At 52.5% G+C, this 21,235-nt stretch overlaps 1 protein-coding gene across 1 annotated transcript in view; it reads right to left on the bottom strand.

Annotated features, from left to right (window-relative positions):
* Nucleotides 1–2,286: 2,286 nt before the first annotated feature.
* Crispld2 (cysteine rich secretory protein LCCL domain containing 2) overlaps nucleotides 2,287–21,235 on the bottom strand; it is a 56,892-nt gene continuing 37,943 nt past the window's right edge. Inside the window, exons 14-15 of the mRNA XM_028880787.2 lie at nucleotides 16,569–16,702; nucleotides 2,287–4,742 (exon numbers count right to left, since the gene is read on the bottom strand). Of these exons, the coding sequence (XP_028736620.1) occupies nucleotides 4,688–4,742; nucleotides 16,569–16,702 (189 nt within the window). The 3' untranslated portion in view covers nucleotides 2,287–4,687. The remainder of the gene's footprint in view (nucleotides 4,743–16,568; nucleotides 16,703–21,235) is intronic.

Raw genomic sequence — 21,235 nt, 5'->3', positions numbered from 1 at the left:
GGGCTTCAGAGTGAGTTATTGTCAAAATAAAAAACAAAACAAAACAAACAAACAAAACAGTAAGAATTGGAGTTTCACATCTGGGATCTCTTAACAAGTGAACAAAATGGACGCCACTGGGTCTCTGGTGTGACACATGAGAACAGAGCATCCCTTCCATGATGCCCCTGCCCAGCATCCACACCCTGTATCTTATTGTGAACGAACACTGGCAATTTACATTCTTCAAGCCATCTGCCAGTATTCTGCACCACTTCGACAGCATCGATGGAGAAGCAAAGCACACTCCTCCAGATTTGAGGATGCCCAAGACACGTGAGCCACATGCAGCTCCCTGCAGAGACTCTTGCTATTCATGGCATGGTGCTGACAGATTGCTGAAGCAGGGTGGGGAGGGAGAAGAGGAGCCACAGAATGGACTTGGACCCAGGCCCAGGCTCTTCTGGCTACTGCCTGTCCTCTAATAGAGATAGGACTCGTGAGATGGTTCTGCTCACTAGAACTTTCTTTCCTATGCTTAGTGAAGTGTCTCCCTGGAACACACACTCACAGGAAGCAGCCACTCACAGCAAGAAGACATTAGCATCCATGTGTGACAGCTGTCACACCCTACCATGTGCTCAGTGCCACTCACGTCAGCCTCATTTCACCCATGACCGCACAGGACCACTGGTAACAAGACTCTACTATGGCTGCCTCTGATTGGCATGGCGACAGATGCTTGGAGGGTGCAGCTGCTGGATCAGTGTCCCACTGTGGGCACTGAGTAGTGGCAGGTCTGCAAAGTAGGGCATTTGAGTCTCAGCTCCTAACTAGTACCTAAGGTAAGTCTTTCCAAGTATGTAGAGGTGACCTTCATGGCCCTGTGCCCTCCTTCTCTAACCTCTGGCCCCTTGCTTATGGTTCTAGCAACAGGTGTGTAGCCCATCTATAAAGGGACATAAAAGCTGAGGGCTGGGATATAGCCCAGAGGGATAATGCTGTGTGGCATGCACAGAATCCTGAGTTCAATCTCCAGTTCTGCAGACCTACCAACCAACCAGTCAACCAAATAACCAATCAGCCAAACCCACCACACAACTAACCAGCCAACCAAGTTACCAAACAACCAATCAACCAAACCCACCACACAACCAACCAACCAACCAATCAACTAACCAATCATCCAAACCCACCAAGCAATCAACCAAGTTGCCAAACAACCAGACAATCAATTAATCAATCAAACAATTAACCAGCCAATCAATCCAGCAACTAACTAACTAATCAACCAAACTCACCAAATAACCAAGCAATTGATCAATGACTTACCAAACAACTAATCAAATAATGCACAAACAAATAATCAAACAACAATAGACCCCTAAAGCAGGCTCATATCCCTCTCTTTCCCAACAAAGATGCCAGAGGTAGAGGTGGGGTGGTCCTTCCACACCTTTCCTCTTGTCTCTGGCTCAGGTGATCCGGCCAGTGTCCCCTGATAAAGGGCAGAAGGTGAGAGTTGGTGGGCATCCTGGTCCCCAGCTGATCCTGGCCAGCACCACCCCAGCTTTCTGATGCAGGTGAGAGTCTGCAGCGGGGAGCACAGTCCATACGCGACAGTTCTCAGCATGGGTATTTAGGAAGAGTGCTAGGTGGTGGGGTCCCTGGGTGAGAAGGCCACCCCTCCAAATAGTAAGGTTGCAGGGCTGTCCCTGGACTCATGTTGTGAAGAACAAGCCAGTTTTGGACTGCATTGCATCCTGTCCAAGATTCCTGTGCTGGATTTCTAACCCTGAAGTGGACATATTGGGATATGGGGCCATGATGTGACTTGTTCTTATAGAAATGAAGGAGATGCCAGGTGGATACGCAGAGGCCCTGCCTTGGAAGGCACAGGGAGAGGATAAACAAACTATGGATAGAGGTCTCTAGAAAGCCAGCCCTGTCCACACCTTGACTTTGGAAGCCTGCCCCCCTTCTGTTATTAAAGTCGCCCAGGCAGTCTTCAATCTTGTCACTACAGCTCTCACTGACAGGTCCTTGACGAAGGACCCGGTGGTCATCACTTGCTCAAAGTGCAGTCTTGGGGCTTGTGGGAAACACAGCCTCTCGACTCCCATCCTTTCCTTGTATGCCAGAACCTACATTTTGTTAAGTCACGAGTCTCTTGACCACACTTCCCAAGAATGTCTCTGAGGTCCCCCACAATGCCACCTGGGCCTCACCGGCTGCTTGGGGTTTGTGGAGACAAAACAAATGAGTTCACAAATGATGTGTCCGGAAAAGATGCATTACAGACGTGTGTTAGAAATCAAATCAGTTTTATTGAATCCATAGCAACAACCAGTGTGGCCCTATTCATGCGAAGCACAAAAACTTACAATAAACTTTTGTACGTAGGAAGTCGTAAAATATATCATTTTTCATAGAAAAAAGCACACAGTAAACTGCGGGCCAAGAGAGCCTACAGATTATGGAGAGTCAGCACACTCCTCTGAGTAGACCGGGCACAACTTGGGAGCAAATGGAAACCATCACAGGACAGAATGGGGGGGGGGTGCAGCTGGCATGGGTGTGGTCACTTTAAACTTGGGAGAGCTGATGGACACACGGGTCAGAAGTGCTCTGACATCAAGGTCTTGTCATTCAGAGCTTTGTTTCCTTTTTTTTTTTCCTTGAAGAAAAGGGCTTCCAGTTTCAAACTATTGTTGAAGATGGGCGAGGCCCCTGTGCCCAGTGGAAGCGCTGGCGAGCACGCAGGACCCCAGTGCACACCCACACAGCAAGTTCCCCTGGAGATGGGATTGGTTACTCATTCTAGAAACCCAGGAGGGAAGCGACTTTTCCTTACCATCTCAACCTTGCCCTGCAGGCTGGGTGAAGCCAGAGTCCCACCGCACTCCTGGAATCTGGAAGTTCCCAGATGTTAGATAGCGACCAGGAGCCTCCCTTCACAGGCTGAGCAGATGTCGGCTCTGACATCTGGAAGAGTCTAGGCCTGCAAAGACACCACACTCACACATGTGAGGTGGAGAAAGCCCAGCGAAGGCTAGCTGGGGCTGGCTCAAGGTCGTGTGCTTTTTATGAACTCCCCAGAAGGGATGGATTTGGGGAAAGCTATCTCTGCACTTAGGAGGCCAGCCTGGGCTACATGATGCAACTCTGTGTCAAAGAAATAAACAAACATTTAACCCAACTAGGTCCGCATGGCTTCCTGGGGGGAGGGCTTTGTTCAGACTCCCTCGGGGTTTTTGTTAAAGAACTGCTTGTACTTTTATTCATGTGTATGGGTGTGGTACCTGTGGAGACCATAGATCACCTGGAGGTACAGGTGGATGTGAACAGCCCGTGAGTGGTGGGAACTGAACTCAGGTCTTCTGGAAAACACAGAGCCATGAGCCACCAAGCCAACTCCCCAGCCCATGCCTTGGGGGCGGTGTTTCTGGTTTATTTTCTGCTTTTTTTTTTTTTTTTTTGCCGAGGAAATAGTTGGCTGGATCATGAAACCCCACTTGAAGCCAGCCCTCACGGGCAATCTGCAACATCTCCAAGGCTGGGGTGGGGTTTCACCTTCTTGAGAGTAAGCTGTTTACAAAAGCATGTTTCATTTTACAGTGGGTTTGGGTCAGGCTCCTAAGTGATGGAAGCCAGGGCTCACCACAGTCTTGGAACCCTGGGGATGCTGGCAAGAGCTGAGCGCACCAATAGGAACAGGAGTCCTTCCTGTGTGTCCCGGCCCCTCTCCCTGGTGGCTGGTGTGTCAAGGGCGGTTTTACAACCACAAGCCACTCCATTAACCTCCATGAGGAATGTGCCAGGAATCCATTCCTCCCACAGCTCAAAACTAGGTCACCCAAACTAGGGGGAATGTGACATTATCACTCAAACAGCAGCAGTGAGACAGACATCTAAGGAGTGAGCAGACGTCGAAGACCCGGAGCCTTGTGCAAAGCCAAGCCCCAGAGGAGGACACTTAGGCCAGCCCGGGGGTGGGGTAGAAGCCACAGGGTCGCGGAATGGGGGGAAGGCTCCTGATGCATCGGTCCTCCATGGGACCAAAGGTCATGTGAAAACAGGCCACACGGACGAGGACAAAGACAAGATAGATCTCTGGAGTGCTGCCAACTTTAAATAGACCAGCTCTGCTGGACACATAAGCACGTGACTGCCAAGAGGGTTGGGGACAGAAGCAAGGACACCACCAGGGCAGAGCCCAAGTCTCGCCCCAGGTCTCTCCTTGCAGCCTATCTGTCTGACCAGCAAACATAGAACCTATTTCTCTGTTGGTAGGACGCACTGTGACTTGAGGGCTGCCATCTCTACCCAGACAAGAGTCCCATTCATGACACACCTCAAACCTGTATCCTCAAGGGTTTGAACACCTCCCCCTCCACCCACCGAAGCAAACGTGGCGAGGAGTGCCTCAGTGAGCAGCTCCTGAAAGGACATGAGTGACCAGTTGGGGACCGCAGCCTCGCCAGGCTGGGCACTGGTTGTCCATCCAAGACTCCATGGCATGCTGCTCACGAGCTGATGATGCTGTGGTACCCTCTCCAAAGGCCACAAAGGGACAGGGCATCCAATGGCACTGAAAGAAAGAGTCCTGACTCTCTGTAACCCCCCACCCCCAAAGGACAAAGTACAGATAAAAAAGCAGGACCCCAAGCCCAGTAGATGACGCCCCCTTCTCCCCAGGTCTCCACATTCACTGCTTGACAGCGAAGATCCGGAAGGCATTTCCATTCTGAGGCGCGCTCAGGCTGCAAGAGAAGAGAGAGAAGGAGGTTACAAGAGCCGTGGGCAGGGGAATGGCTGGCAGGGCCCGTGTGGTGAGGACAGAGCCCACAGAAGTCACACCCAGCTGGGCCAGCCTACTCACACTAACAGGAAGCTACAGTGTGAGTTCAGGATGAGGCTTCAAAGTCACATTCTGACTCAAGGGTTTCTGGGCCCCGGGCCCTGGATCTGAGCCCACCCACCCACCCACCCCACACACGGGCTTTGCTGACATCTATCTCAGACATCTGGTTGACAGATGATTTAAAGGATGGCACGAGGAGAACACACACCAGATGCTACCCGAATCCGCTGTCCTGGGTCCACTATCCTTTCCAAGGCAGGGCTACCGTAACTGTCTGTACACGCAGGTGAGACGCAGAGACAGCAGGGAATCCGGAGACCAACCAGAGCTGTACAGTTATTCAAAACCAAGCTCTTCTAGTGGGAGTCAAGTTCTTTAGAATTTCTTGGTTTTTTTTTTGTTTTGTTTTGTTTTTTTTTTTTTTGAGACAGGGTCTTATGCGGCCTAGATTGATATCAAACTTATTATATAGATGAGGATAACCCTAAACTCTTGATCCTGCTGCCTCCACCTCCCCAGTACTACCACACCCAGTTTATGCAATGCTTGAGATTGAACCCACCAGGGCTTTGTGCATGCTAGGCAAGCACTCTGCCATTGAACTACAACTCTGGCCCTCAACCAGATTTTGTTTTGTTTTGTTTTGTTGTTCAAGACAGGGTTTCTCTGTGTAGTTTTGGTGCCTGTTCTGGATCTCGTTCTGTAGACCAGGCTGGCCTAGAACTCACAGAGATCCACCTGACTCTGCCTCCCAAGTACTAGGATTAAGGGCGTGTGCCACCGCTGCCAGCTTCAACCAGATTTTTAAAACAGCTTTACGGGACTACAACGTACTATGAAATTCAACCGTGTTCTCTGACCTCTCTACCAGGGCTGTGGTCTGTATGCACATGAGATGAACGATACACATGAGATGAATAAACCTTCCCAAAGATCCTCCCAGCCGCCCCTCCTTCTGTGTGCACCTCTGCCTCTGTGGGTCTGCCTGTTCTGGATGACAAATGCTTCCTACCCGCAGAGTCATATGCTTGGAAGGTAGATTGCTGTTCAACTACATCCACCTTCAAAAACTTCAAAACCAGCTTCTTCTCAAGTGGCCACATTGTGTCCATGCCCATCCACAATGCACTGAGTATTCTGGAGGCTCTGCAACCCCACCGACATCCGCTGTGGTCTTATGGCCATCTTACGGGTGTTCCGGGGACCGTTGCCTGGCTCTCCATGGCTCAGCAGCCGTCCCTAGAACATGGCTAGGCAGATGGATCTCCAAGCGCTGGCAATTCTTTTTAACGTGGTGGCGGGGATGGAACCTGAGGCCTTTGTGCACGTTAGGCGAGAGCTTTGCCACAGAGTTGTAGCGCCTCGTCTTCCAGTCCTCCACTGGGTTATCTCAGTGCTGAGTTGTAAGGGTTTATACACATGCTCACACACATAAACATGCACACTTGTGGTGTGAGATCCTTTAGTACATATATAATTTGCACAATCGTTCTCTCATTCTGTAGCCAGCCTTCCTGCCTCCCTCCATCCCCAGCTTCCTAATCCTAACCCTACCTCTCCTTCCCTCCCTTGAGGGAAAGTATATGTTCTCACAGGTCTAGGGTCCAGTCACAGAGCACTCCTGTGAGGCCACTCTCTTTGGCAGCAGCTAGGATTTTTTGTTTGTTTTCTGAGACAGGGTTTCTCTGTGTCAGGATAGCCCTGGCTGCCTTGGAACTTTCTCTGTAGACCAGGATAGTTTACAATTCAGAGGTCCGCTGGTCTCTGCCTCCAGAGTGCTGGGATTAAAGGTGTGCACCACCACCACCTGGCAGTGGTGTCTTTTTTTTTTTTTTTTTTTTCCCAGAGCTGAGGACCAAACCCAGGGCCTTGTGCTTGCTAGGCAAGCACTCTACCACTGAGCTAAATCCCCAACCCCCAGTGGTGTCTTTTAAAATACAAAAATTTAAAATTACCCAATTCGGAGCTGGAGAGATGGCTCAGCAGTTAAGAGCACTGATTGCTCTTCCAGAGGACCCAGGTTCAATTCCCAGCGCATGTATAGCAGCTCGTGGTTGCCTATAACTCCAGTTTTAGGAGACTGGACACTCTCACACAGACATACATAAAGGCAAAACACCAATGCACATAAAATAAAAATAAATTTTAAAAATTACCCCATTCATCAATTTTTCACAATTATACTTTTGGTGTTGTATTTAAGAAAGCAATACCTAGCTCATGCTCATACAAGTTTGAGCTTACCTTCTTCTAAGAGCTTTTTATGTTTTCCATCTTCCATCCATTTGAGTCCGTCTTTATGCATGGTGGGAGGCTGGCCCCACTTCACAATTATGCCTGTCAATTTTCAGCCAGGAGCCCTCTTTTTACACCAAAATTAAAGTGGAAAATAAAGGCCAGTGAGGTGACTCAGTGGGCAGAAGTCCTGGCTCCCAAGCCTGCTGGCCTGAGTGTGATCCCTGAGACCCTCTGGACTCCATACACACACACACACACACACACACACACACACACACACACACATACACACACACACACAGAGCAAAAGTCCTGGCTCCCAAGCCTGCTGGCCTGAGTGTGATCCCTGAGTGTGACCCTCTGGACTCCATGTATACACACACACACACACACACACACACACACACACACACACACACACACACACACAACTATTTAATGGAAAAAGCAGAGTCCTAGCTGTTTCGTGGGAAACCCTGTGGGAAACCCTGTACACAGTTATCCACTGTGAAGGCAGGAAACCCTTCCTTTGCAGCCTCGCTACTCCACAGTGAGCCCTGCTCTCCTAAGGCCTCTGCTGCTTAGGTTGCCATACCCCACCTACTACCTTCTGCACAGACATCTCATGGGTGTGATCACATACCAACCACACACACACACACACACACACACACACACACACACACACACACACACACAGTGAGCTGAATCTTGCTTTCTTCACTTAATAACATAATTCGGAATTTTATTTTTATTTGTTTTTGGAGATGGGTTCTGGCTATGTAGCCCGGGTGGGTCACAAACTTGTGGCAATCCTCCTACCTCAGGCCCCTGTGTACTCGGCTTACAAGCATGGGCCACCATATTTTGCTAGAATGTTCCTGCACTGTTTTCTCAGCTGCAGAGTATTCTGATAGGTTTAGATTATATTTATCTGGGACTCTACAGATGCAGACTGAGTTCTTTCTAATCATTTCATTGTCTAGAGTTTTCAGGCACCCACTTGTGAGTCCTGAAGGCCCTGGGAATGGAAATGCTGGATCAAAGTACAGATGTGAGCCGAATGTGGTGGTGCATGCCTAAAACCTAGAACTAGGGTAGAAGGATCATAAGTTCCAGGCTAGCATGGGCTACAGAGCAAGATTCTGTCTCCAAAGGGTAAAGACAGCGCGAGTACTGGGGTCACAGCAACGTGGCAAAGTGCTTACTTAAAACGTGCAAGGCTCTGGGTTACATCCTCAGCACCACAAATAATAACAATAATGATAATGACAATAATAATCAAAGCATGGGTGCATCTGAGATCCTGATAGCCGCCAAAATGTTTCTCATAAACATTGCACTAATTGATACCTCCTGGAGGAGGCGTGCGGGGTGGCCAGTTAACCTCTGAGGTTCCGTTCTCAGTGAGGGAGGGCTTCCCATTCACAGTTTCAGTGTGCACACTGCAGACTATGGAAATGCCCAAGCATGACCTGAACAACCCAGCCATGATTTATCAATGCCATTTCCTGCAGGGTCTCTGCTGGGAGCAGGAGATCCCAGACAGGACCAAACCCCTAGAGCTGACAGCTGGCCAGGCCCTGGGCGGCCCAGGGAGCTCCAGTCCTGCGGGAACAGCTGCTTGGAATTCCTGCTTGTTTGTCTGCCTTCCCCGTGGCAGCCTCATGCTCTTGGCTACCCCAGGGTTGAACCCTGGAAAAGCGTATCCGCTAGGCATGCTCCGTGACATGGTGCTGCACAAAGGTGTGAGACCAGGACCCGGTGGGCTGCTCCCAGAGGTTGCCAAGGCCAAGCAGAGGGAGACGGGCCGCTGCCCAGAGCCAGGCTTACCCAGCAGCTGGGCTGGTTTCTGAAAAGTGCCTCCTGCTCCTTGGGTTTCAGGCTGAAGAGCTCCCGGGACTCTGTCCACTGAGTAGTAGCTGGGAGAACCACCCACTGCCACGTGCTCCCTGCCTGCCCCACACGTGGACAAGCCACGTGGGGGAAAGAACAAGGGAGTTGGAAAGGCTTCTAGTAGGATGCTGGGTGCTGGCACGCACAATGCTGGCGAGAGAGCCTGAAGGCTGCCAACCAGACTGGAGGCTCCAGGCTGGAGTACCTGACATCTTGCCTGGAATTATGGGGGCACTTCAGAGTAGTCTGGCCACCTTGCAGCAGGGAGCCCAGCAGGGGGTCCATGTGAATGCTGGTCCCTCCATTCTCTTCCTGAAGTCAGGACACTCACTGAGCAGGCCAGTTGCTCTCCAGCCTTTGCGTGTGTCTGGGGAAGGTGTGTAGGGTGTGATGGGTCATAAAGTACTCTTCCTCCAGCCCTGCCTTTCTTACTCGACCCCTAGATGCTCTTTATGGGTCAACTTGTGACCTCCCCCACATGTCTGGAGACAGTATAGACTTCCAGGTTGTTTCTATGTAATTGGGGGAGGGGGTGTTCAGGGGTGAGCAGGAACCAGAAGTTGACATCAGGTGTCTTCCTCAATTGTTCTCCACCTTCCTTTTTTTTTTTTTTTTTTTTTTTTTTTTTTTTTTTGCAGAACATGGTTTCTCTGTGTAGTCCTGGCTGTCCTGGAACTCTGTAGACCAGGTTGGCCTCAAACTCAGGGATTTGCCTGCCTCTGCCTCCCGAGCACTAGGATTAAAGGGGTGCTCCACCACACCTGTCTCCACCTTACTTTTTGATACAGGGTCTTTCCCTGAAGCTGGAGTTAGCCCTTTTGGCAAGGCAAGGTGTTTAGCAAGCCTCCAGACTACATCTGCCTCCACCTTCTTTACAACATGCACCACCACGCCCAGCTTGATGTGGGTGCTGGGGATCTGAACCAGATCTTCATGCTTGCACATTTTACCTCCCTAGCCATCTCTTCAGTCCTTGGGATAATTGGCTTTCATAAAAATTAAATATAGCCAGGCAGTGGTGGCACACACCTTTAATTCCAGCACTCGGGAGGCAGAGGCAAGTAGATCTCTGAGAGTTCAAGGCCAGCCTGGTCTACAGAGCGAATTCCAGGACAGCCAGGGCTACACAAAGAAACCCTGTCTCAAAAAAAAAAAAAAAAAAAAATCAAAATAAAGAATTTGATAAAAGCCATCAGAAACCTCTCAGCTAGTTCCAAATGACTTGCTAGACTCAACAGTTTGTCTATCATTCAACTACTGTTTACTGCGGACTAGGACATGCTGGGCTCTGGGTTCGGTATGTTGTGGGTGGGAACAAAGCAGATGGATTCTGGCCCTCGAGGAGCCTACACCAGACAAACACATTCAAGGAAATTCCACAGAGTGATGACTGAGGAAAGAAGCAGACAGGCCGGACCTGGGGAGGGCAATGTCAAGAGGGAGGAGGATGTCTCCCGGGGAGGCGACACGTGTCTTCAGATCTGAATGCCAGGAATGGTCAGCCACAGGCACACCGGGAGTTGAGAAGGCTCGGAAGACAGCAAGTGCAAAGGGCCTGGGGTAGAAATGGCCTCCGTATGTTCCAGAAACAGAAAAGACCACGAGGGGGAAGTGTGGTGTGAGGTGGCAGGTAGAGCAGGCCTGTCTAGGCACCAACAGGTGGGTTTTGGTCCCCACACAGCAGGAAGCCATTGGTGGGAAGGGCTCCACAGGAGGCGGGTGCAGACAGGAAGAAGGTGGCTGTGGTTGTTCTCTATAAGGAAGCTACCTGAGGGACCTGCTGGGAGTGTGTGGGATTGCACAAAGATGTTCCTCACCGCTTAGTGCGATAAGAACAAGGAAGGAAACAGCTTGATATGAGGCCATCCTGGTAAACAATGAGGCCAGCCTGGTAAACAAACAGCTGTCTGTCCGCAACGTGAGTGCCCTGTGCCACCCAGAAGGCAGGATGGTGAAGCATACCCACAGCGTGCTCAGCCATGCTGCCAGTGTGGTCCCCCCCTCATGGTGGCACACCCCCTTTAATTCTAGCATTCCGGAGGCAGGAGAGACAGGCGGATTTCTGAATATGAGGTCAGCTCGGTCTACACAGAGAGTTCTAGGCCAGTCAGGGCTACACAGTGAGACCCTGTCTAAAACATAAAAAGTGATTTTCACTACCAGAGCCCAGGAGGAGTCAGCAGGTAAAAGAGCTTGCCACATGAGCCTGAAGACCTGAGCTTGATCCCTGGAACCCGAGTAAGAAGCCAAGGTGCTGGAACTCATCTATAACCCCAGCACTCCAACAGTTAGATGGAAGGTAGAGACAGGAATTCTCTGGAAGCTCACAGGCCAGCTAGTCTGGAGTATGCTACTCAGCAGAAACAAGTGAGACCCTGGCTGAACAAGATGGAAGGAGGGAACTGACTTCTCACATTTATCCTTTGACCACACACACACACACACACACACACACCACACCACACCACACACACACACCACACACACACACCACACACACACATACACACACACCACACCCACACACCACACACACACACACATACACACACACACACTACACACACACACACACCACACACATACACACACACACACACCACACACCACACACATACACACACACATACACACACACACACCACACACACCACACACACACACCACACACCACATACATACACACACACATACACACACATACACACACACCAAACACACATACACACACACACACACACACCACACACACATACACACACACACACACACACACACCCCACTATTTTTACTACCTCTTAAAAAAACCTCTTGGCTCCTCTGAAGGAGAAAAGAGGAGGCAGGAGGGGGCAGGGAGGCTCTCTTGAAGGCCGGGGCACAGCTGGTCTGGGGCTCTGCAGAGGCACTGGGAGTCAGGCCTTCCTCGGGGCAGGCAGGGCAGCCCAGCAGAGCTTCCTTCCACCAGGAAGAGCTCTTGCCATCTGGAACCTTCCAGCAGAGCCGGGAGGGAGGGAGGGAACAGCTGGTTCTGGAGCAGCACCGTCTGTACCTCTATGGGTTAGCGCCCGGCCTCGGGGAGTCATGGAATCCTGGGACGCAGAGGGGTCCATGGCTCTGGCCACGGAAAGGAGGGGGTGTGAAGAGCCACTGAAGCTGGGCCTGCTAGTACAGGCCTGTGTTCCCAGCTCCTCGGGAGGCTGCGGCCGGACAACCTTTGTCTCAAACCCTATCTGGGCTACACAGCATGATCAAACTCGGCCTGTGAAACTTAGTGAGACCCTGTCTCAAAATAAAATGCAAAAAGACGGGTTGGAGATGTGGGTCAGTAATAAGAGTGCCGGCCTAGCATGGGGAGACCCTGGGTTCGATCCCAGTATAATAGGGAAGGGAAGGGAGGAAGCCGTGGCTGGCTCTCGGCCATGCATACGTGCAGCTCTCTCCCTGGGCAGATACATGTGCCCAGGCCTGCTTTGCCAAGTCCCACTTCTGTACTGATGGAGACTGCCAGAGTGTACACTTGGGAGGCTGAAGCAAGAGGACCACGAGCTCAAGGCTAGCCTGGGCTACATAGTGAAGTCCTGCCTCAGGGGAAAATAACAAAACAAACGAGGCAGACCCAGACTCCACCCCCATTTGTATCCCTTGGTCTGAGTCTGTTTCCACACTTGAAAATCCAGTTTTGCCTCAGTCCTCGCTCCCAAGAGACATGATAAGCACTGATCTTAAAATCAAATACAAGCGACCGTCTCTCGTCTTTATTTTTTGCTGTGGCTACTAGTCCTGTATGGCTCAGTGTGTATGTCTGCTGGCCCTTAGGATAGAGATTTTTATCTCTATCATGCATGCCTGTCCTCAGCCCCCAGGTCAGTGCCCAGAGTTGCTCGTACTGAACAATCCCACAGCCAGGTAAAAACCCACCTGAACACACCCTCTGCCGAAGGCTTACTGTTCACAAGTGACTGGGAATGCTTCTGTCGCCACAGTCTAAGAAGAGCCCTGGCTGACAGGCCTCTATCTGGGCGCCTGCTCTCTCTGAGGATGTGGCTTAGCCAATCTAGGCCCCAAGTCTGAGAGAGAACAGGCTGTCCTGGAGAGTCTCACTTCTACACACCCACCTTTCACAACTTCCAGGAAACCCTCCTTCTCCAAGAAACCATTGTGAAATCCAAACGGCCACACCAGCCAGTGTGAGCAGCAGCCCACGCCACTCAGGATTTAAAATGCCAGTTGCCAAGCTAGGCGTGGTGGTGGCATAGGCCTAGATAATCCCAGGACTTGGGAAGTAGGGGCAGGAAGATTAGAATTTCAAGGTCATCCTCAGCTACACGGTCAGCTGGAGGCCAGCCTGGTTTACCTGAGACCCCATCTCACATAAACAAAATAACCAGCTAGGGGGATGGCCCAGTAGATGAAGGCACTTGCTGCCAAGCCTGACGAGAACTCCATCCCTGGGACTCACGTGGCAGAGGAGAGAACTGACTCTTGCAAGTGACCCCCAGCCTCCACATGCTGCTGTGGCACACGTGGGTGAACACACACACACACACACACACACACACACACACACACACACACACACCAACGTAAAAATAAATACAGTTATTTTAATTAGCAATAAAATGCTACTTGGAAAACACTGGCCATAGAATGTCCTATGCCTTAACGACCATCGGGACCATCTGTGACCCCTCCAAGTTCTCAGCAGCCACTGGGAACTGACCCACCCTCTGGCTCTGACACTGGTTCCTGCAGCTCACTAGTCTGGTTATAGAGAGTCCCCAGCCACGTCACTTCGTGCGTCAAGGGTGGCTGAGGCCCTTCAGACACAAGAGGAGGCCAGGACACTGCCACACTCAAAGAAAGTGTCTCTGCTGGAGCCTCACTGCCAAGGAGGGCCCAGGCTTCCCATTCCTCCACAGCAGACCTGCTCTGCCCCTGGGGCTCACTTCTGTCTCTCCCCACCAGGAGTCCAGGCCTGCACCACAGGACAGAGGTCCAGCTTCATGCCCCTTGCTGGATCCAGTGGCTGGGAATGTGAGGGCTTCCCATGTGGAGGAAACCACATGGGTGAGTAGGGATTATAGAGCCCACTGGTAGCTGGGTGGTGGTGGCCCATGCCTCCCAGCACTCAGGAGGCAGAGGCAGACAGATCTCTGTGAGTCTGAGGCCAGCCTGGGCTACAAAGTGAGTTCCAGGACAGCCAGAGCTACACAGAAAAACTTAGTCTTGAAAGGGGGAAAAAAAAAAGCCCACTTGTGTCAGGAGGAGGAGGAGGAGGGAGTATGTGTAAGGGCTCTGTGCCCCCTCTGAGAGCCAATTCACATGGGTGTTTCCTGAACTAGAGACATCTGGCCCTGTGAAAAGATCCAGTGCCTCAGGTTTAGAACAGACTGGAGTCGCCAGGGCTGTTGGACCCCATCCTCCACTTACTAGGGACCACTCTGCTGTAGCCTTTGTTTCCCAATCAGAACTTTCTCTCCTGGAGGCAAGGAGGAGCCTCACAAGGCTCAGGAAGCTCCTGAGAGTTACAGGATTCACAAGGCCCCTCCCACAGCCTGGGAGAGACACAGACCTGGGACACGTGAAAACACAAGAAGCAACTAACTGTCCATGGCCTCACAAGACAAGGAGCGTGCTCACACCTCTGTGGCCTCCAGAATCGTGAGAAAGAAAGGTCACAGCAGCCAGAACGTACTAATGTGAGCCAGGTCCTCAACTCTATCTGCGCCAGGGCGGTCTTTTGACAATCCCTCCCACCTTATAGGCCAAGGCTGGAGGGGAGGGGGGCTTCTCTGAAGTTAGTGCTCTCAAGCCTCAAAGTGGAAATGGCCCTAGACCTCAGTGGTAAAGTGCCCAGAGCCACGTGCACCTAACACTGCCCCATACTGCAGCCAACAGGCACAGCAGAGGCAGGAAGTCAGGCCAGTGAGTGCATAAGAGAAAACCCAGCACTGTCAGCATGGCCCTTACTTCCTGCCTGTCACCACCAGGCCCTCCCCGTCAATGACTCTTATCATCAATCCTGTGAGGTGGGGGAGGCTGGCAAACAGAGATGTGTCTTCAGGGAGGACTGGGCGGCACAATTACTTGGTCCTGTCAAACTCACTTCACAAAGATAAAAAACTTAGCAAGACCAGCCCCCAGGCTGAGGTGACAGGCCGGCCCCCAGGCTGAGGTGACAGGCCGGCCCCCAGGCTGAGGTGACAGGCCGGCCCCCAGGCTGAGGAGACAGGCCAGCCCCCAGGCTGAGGAGACAGACCAGCCCCCAGGCTGAGGTGACAGGCCAGCCCCCAGGCTGAGGTGACAGGCCGGCCCCCAGGCTGAGGAGACAGGCCGGCCCCCAGGCTGAGGAGACAGACCGGCCCCCAGGCTGAGGTGACAGGCCGGCCCCCAGGCTGAGGTGACAGGCCGGCCCCCAGGCTGAGGTGACAGGCCGGCCCCCAGGCTGAGGAGACAGGCCGGCCCCCAGGCTGAGGGGACAGGCCGGCCCCCAGGCTGAGGAGACAGGCCGGCCCCAGGCTGAGGGACAGGCCGGCCCTCAGGCTGAGGGGACAGGCCGGCCCCCAGGCTGAGGGGACAGGCCGGCCCCCAGGCTGAGGAGACAGGCCGGCCCCCAGGCTGAGGTGACAGGCCGGCCCCCAGGCTGAGGTGACAGGCCGGCCCCCAGGCTGAGGTGACAGGACAGCCCCCAGGCTGAGGTGACAGGACAGCCCCCAGGCTGAGGTGACAGGACAGCCCCCAGGCTGAGGTGACAGGCCAGCCCCCAGGCTGAGGAGACAGGCCAGCCCCCAGGCTGAGGGGACAGGCCAGCCCCCAGGCTGAGGTGACAGGCCAGTCCCCAGGCTGAGGTGACAGGCCAGCCCCCAGGCTGAGGTGAGAGTCACCCAAAGCACAGGCAGGTTTGGGCTGCAGACAGTGCTGGAGAGAGGGACAGTCCGCAGGGCTCTGCATTTGTATGCAGCTTTCAGAACTGTCGGGAAACTAGACCTGGGTCCCCCATGTCTCTTGGAATAAATACGCACACACACTCACACACTCACACACCTACATACGCATGCACATATGTGCACATATACACACAGACACATATGCCCATACAATGCACACATGAGGAAAAGCTAGAAGTCTATACACCAAAAAAAAAAAAAAAAAAAAATGTACAGCAGTTTCCCCAGGTGATGGACAGCAGATGGATGTTTTGCTTTGGACATATCTAAGATTTCTACACTTTTCACAAAGCATGCATCAGAATCAGGAAAAGAAAACTTCTTGGAAAACAAAAGGATCAAAAGAGACTCTCCAGGAAGAGGTAGCGCAAAGGCAGGCGGATCTCTGTGAATTTGAGGCCAGCCTGGTCTACAGATCGAGTTCCAGGACAGGCACCAAAACTACACAGAGAAACCCTGTCTTGAAAAACCAGAGAGAGAGAGACAGAGAGACAGAGAGACAGAGACAGACAGACAGACAGACAGACAGACAGAGACAGAGGGAGACAGAGAGAGAATCCCAGACTCGAACTGAACACTGTGGCAACAAAGACCAAACCAGCTTTAAAGGTAAGGAGCTGCTGGGCCCGGGGGGCCAGCCCTACCTCTCTGACCGCACCCCATTCCTGAGCGAGCCCACGTAGCTCTTCTTTTTGTCCACGGGCATCACATCTGCATAGCCACCGCTCTCGTCGCTGATGACCCCTGCGTGCACGGCCGCCTTGCAAATGCTGGAAGTCTGCAAGGACAGGAGGCTGTGGTTAGTGCCAAGACCCGGGCACCTGGGGCCGCCGACCACACTGACTCCAGGAGACAGCCCAAACCACCTTGGCTCCTGAGTGTCCCTCAGAGAACTGCCACTGTCACTCATCCACAAATTCTCCTCTCACTCCACAGACAGCTTTCTGAGCAGTCACACCGTGCCTGACCCCGCGGGGTTTAGCAGGCACCGAGCGAAGACCCTGCTTCCATGGAGTCAAGGGAGCGAATAAACAAATGCACAAGAAAGGTCGACGAGGAAAGTAAAGTTGGATTATGAGAGGTGACTGGCTGGGAGGAGCTGCTTTAGAGCAGCAGTGGACAGGCTAGTGACAGAGAAGCTCCAGTCACAGCCATGTGGCTGTCGGTAAGCACAGCGTTCTGGGCAGCGAGCGCAGACTGTGCAAAGGTCCTGAGGGAGGAGTGAACACATCATGTCCCAGGAGGAGAAGGGAGCCTAGGATGGCGGAGATGCAGTGAGTCAGGGCAGTGTGGACACAGATGGGCACTCTCAGATGCCCAGGACACACTAGGGCTCGGGCTGGTATGGGGTGTTCCGTTTTCTAGACCTCAGGTGACTCGGGGCTGTGTGATGAGGCTCTGAGTTCAAGGTTCATCGGGGTCTTAGCACATTGGAAAGAAGACAGGCAGGCCGCATCCATCCACTTTTCATCCAAAGGCAGGACCATCCAAGGTGGTCCCAGCCAAGGGTCCACTAAGGCCAAGAGCTGCCGAGTCACCTCTCTGGCCAGGTCCACGGTGCTTTCCTCAGGCTGTGGCAGCCTTGTGGTTTAGATTGTGGATTCCACCTCTTCTCCCTATGTGCTCCATGGAGATGGAACCCGAAGCCTTGCACATGCCAACCAAGTGCCCTGCCCCAGAACTGCACCCCCAGACTGTGGTCTTTGTCTTGGCTGCCCCCACGAGACCAGCTGCAGTCTTGTCGTGAAGATGATGCCCAGGGATCTTAACTGCCTTCCTGGAGGTCTCAGCTGCACACATTGGGGCTGAACCATCTCCTGCCCGGTGTGAACACACGCTAGCCCTGAGTGAATCTCAGTTCTGGCTGTGGCCTATGATCCCATTTGATCTAATGAGGCAGGTGGTAACCATGTTTCCCATTTCTCAGGCCAGCGAGCTGGGCACACGGGGTCAGTCACTTTGCCAAAGCCACTTGAGAACTGTTGGCGCCAACTGAAACCAGGGTGAGGGCAGGGTCCTGCTTCTGTGGTCAGCCAAACAATGGTCCCCAGAGATGACCACAGCCTAATCCCCAGACCCGTGAACCGCAGAAGGGGTTTTGCAGATGGGATTAAGTTAAGGATGTTGGGGTGGGAGATTACCGGACTTATCCCAGGGGCCCGGTGACATCACGGAGTCCTGTAACAGGGAGGGGCCCAGAGCTGCAGCACACAAGACTCCTCTGGCTTTGCTGACTTTGAATAGGCCGGGAGCCAAGGCACGTAGGTGGCCTGGAGAGACTAGTAGAAGCCAGGGCACTGGCTCTGTTGGTTGTCCTCTTGTAGCACTGAAGAATGGAGTCAGCAACAACACCCCGCAGTCTCCAGAGGTATGTGAGTGAAGGGTCACATCTGGAGTGTGGCCTCCCAGAACTGTGACCAAGGACTCCTTGGAGAGCCTTTTCCAGGCTGATTGATGTCCATCCTCCAAAACACTGACTTCCAAGAGTCACCAATGCCCCAGAAGGTATGTGGTCATTTCCTCCAGGCTGGATTGACCATGGCCATCTTCAGTCAGAGCAGCTGTGATCATTACATGAGACCCTCACATGATCTGGCCTGTGAACATTCCCGAATGAAGGGAAGGAGGCTCCCAGGATCCTTCAAGAACCCCTGCTTCTTGAGGTAATTCAGAAGATAAAGAGTGGATGGGGTCTCTTCCTGTATAATTGTGCATCACCCAGGTGGACTCTTCGCTGGTATAGCTGCCTAAACACCATCGCTGTGACTTTCTGGTGGCCCGTGAGTCACCCACAGTGCCATAAGTAATCCAAATAAACTCACTGGTTCACCAGGTTGAACCTGGATGGAATTCTTTCTTTGGTCTATGGGTGACCTCACCATTTTGGGGAGTCAACATCGCATGGTCTCCTCAGGAAAAGTCACCCTCCCTGCTGGCCAGTTCTGTCAAAAGCTGAGCCGTCCAGGAGTCCCTCAGACACCCTCACACCAAACTCAAAAAGCCAAAGGCCTGGTCTTTCACATCGTGGAGACACTTCACGTCTTCTTCAGTCAACAAATGGTGCAAGCAGAAAAGTTAGTCCCAAGTGGTCCTGGGAAGAAGCCTGTGAGGCCAGGAAGAGCTGACTGGCGATTGGCGGGGTCTGGTTCCAATCCTGAGCATGGCAGGACGGCCAGTCATCCTGTCTTCATGGAGAAGCATTTTTTATTTTCTTCCCCCGAAGAAGGATCCACAGCTTCCAATTCCCAAAGAGGTTTGTGCTTTGAAAGGTTAAGAGGTAACAGACTACATTCGTCTCTGAAGGGACACTGGTGACATGAAATCATTCAGTTTCAGAGTCCCCAGAAACTACTTCTCAGAGGCGGACATGAGTGGACACAAATCGCTTATTGTGCCGACTGGCAACTGGCCAGTCACTATCTCTGTCCCTCAGTAATGCTCATCCTGTCGAGGGACTGCCATTTCCAGAAGCAAGGCATCAGTTCCCACTGGGGCAAATGCCAGGAAAGGCCTCCTAGTATTCCCCAAGTCCCTTGGGGTTGCACACTCACCCCAAGGAGGCCCTTCACCCCCTCCCTGGAGGATTCCAGATACCAGGAAGCCCACATTTCCTGGATGAAACATTCACACATGGCAGGCTGTCTTCACATCGCACGCCTGGAGATGCTCACATCTCTGATCACTGATAGACAGACATGTTCTTTCTTCTTCCCTCGCCCCACATCTTTCCTACCCCTGCCTCTTCCGCCACTTGTAGGGGGTGTTCACTATCTGCTCATGCTGGTTCAACAATAATTCGGGGCCATTTCATAACAACCCCTGTGAGCCTAGAGACTCATCAGCCTGTCCTGGTATTTGGTAGCTGTGGGACCCAGGATGGCCTGTACCCACTGCTCACTGTGACACTGGAGCTGTGCCCAGCCTGTGACTTACTCTGACTTCATGGGCCCCCAAGGTAATGGTCATTATGATCCCTCTCAGCAGATGACAGATGGAAGGCCAGGAGCTAAACAACCTCCCACTCACACTCAAGAAGGACAGCAAAGCCATGATCCCACAGACACGGACAGTAAAGAACAAAGGCTACAGTGATCCTCAAAGCGAGGTTCAGGACTGCCCATGACCTGGTGCACAGGAACTGCCATAGGCCAAGGACAGCAACTGCCAAGCCCACGGCCGCCATCACCAGGACCCCAAACTCTCAAGGACTATCCTTGACCACCAAGGACCTTCAGCAGCGAGCCACGACTACCAGCAGCCATGCCCCTGGGAAGGTGTTCAAACACAGATTCTGCAGCTCTACTCAGGTCCACCGGGACAAGACAGCTGAGGAGGGGATGAGAGGCCCATCTAAACACTACTCCTCTCCGGGATCCCGATGCCCACGCAGCGGGAGTTTGCTTGAGCAGTAGTCGAGGCCAGAAGGATGGGTAAAGGAGACTGAGGCTCAGCGGGGAAAGACTGTGGAGAACTCCCCTGGCTGGGCCAGCTAGGGCCTCCAGACCTCGGCTCTGCTGTCTGAGCCACACCCGGACAATCCTGCCTGCAGCTCACCACAAAGGGAGCTGCCGCCAGGACAGGCACTCTGCAAAAGGCTGTATCCGTGGCACTCGGAGGCCCTTCAAAGGTCTGGAGACTACACTCCCAAAATAAATCTCTTAGCTAAACAGACATTTTCCAAGAGGCAGCATCATTTCCCAGAATACAAAGTGACCTAGAAACACAGGCCAGCAGAGCCTGGGGATGGAGGCGCTCTTCCTGCCTGCTCCTGCCTGCAGCCCTCTCTCTGTCTTCACCCCCCCCCCCCACTCCTTACTACCTTCTTTTCGAAGGGTTTTTAGCATCAATGGCTGCAGTATCTTTTTCCTGTTGTTGTTCAATACCGAGCCATTACTGTGTGCCAGGCCCAGACAGAAGCCCCACCGCTCCCAAGGCTCAAAGCCCAAGTGGATACACTCATTAAAGGCTTCCTTCGGGTAGGTGCCTGCTCCTGCCGGTGGAGGTACAGGAGGCAGAAACAAGCAGAACAGGAGGAGAGGGAGAGCGAGTGCAAACCATCTCACTTCGCCCTGCGCTCGTGGTGGGACTTGAGTCAGGCTGTTCGGAGCCTTAATTTCCCCCTTTGCAAAATGATAAGGATTCTTAAACAAGATATTAAAAAAAAGCTTGAAACACAGCAGCTACTGAATAAAAAGCTTTGCAGCCTTACCATCATCACACAGCCAGCCCCATGTAGGGGAGAAAAAGGTGGAGCACCCTTGCTTTGGATGTCTAACTTTTTTTTTTTGCTTTCTGTGTTTAGTTGCTATGT

Source organism: Peromyscus leucopus, chromosome 5 (genome assembly GCF_004664715.2).
Source record: "Peromyscus leucopus breed LL Stock chromosome 5, UCI_PerLeu_2.1, whole genome shotgun sequence".
Classification (NCBI taxonomy): Eukaryota; Metazoa; Chordata; class Mammalia; order Rodentia; family Cricetidae; genus Peromyscus; species Peromyscus leucopus.
The sequence above is the reverse complement of the archived record's forward strand: the minus strand, read 5'-3'. Positions and strand labels throughout refer to the sequence as shown.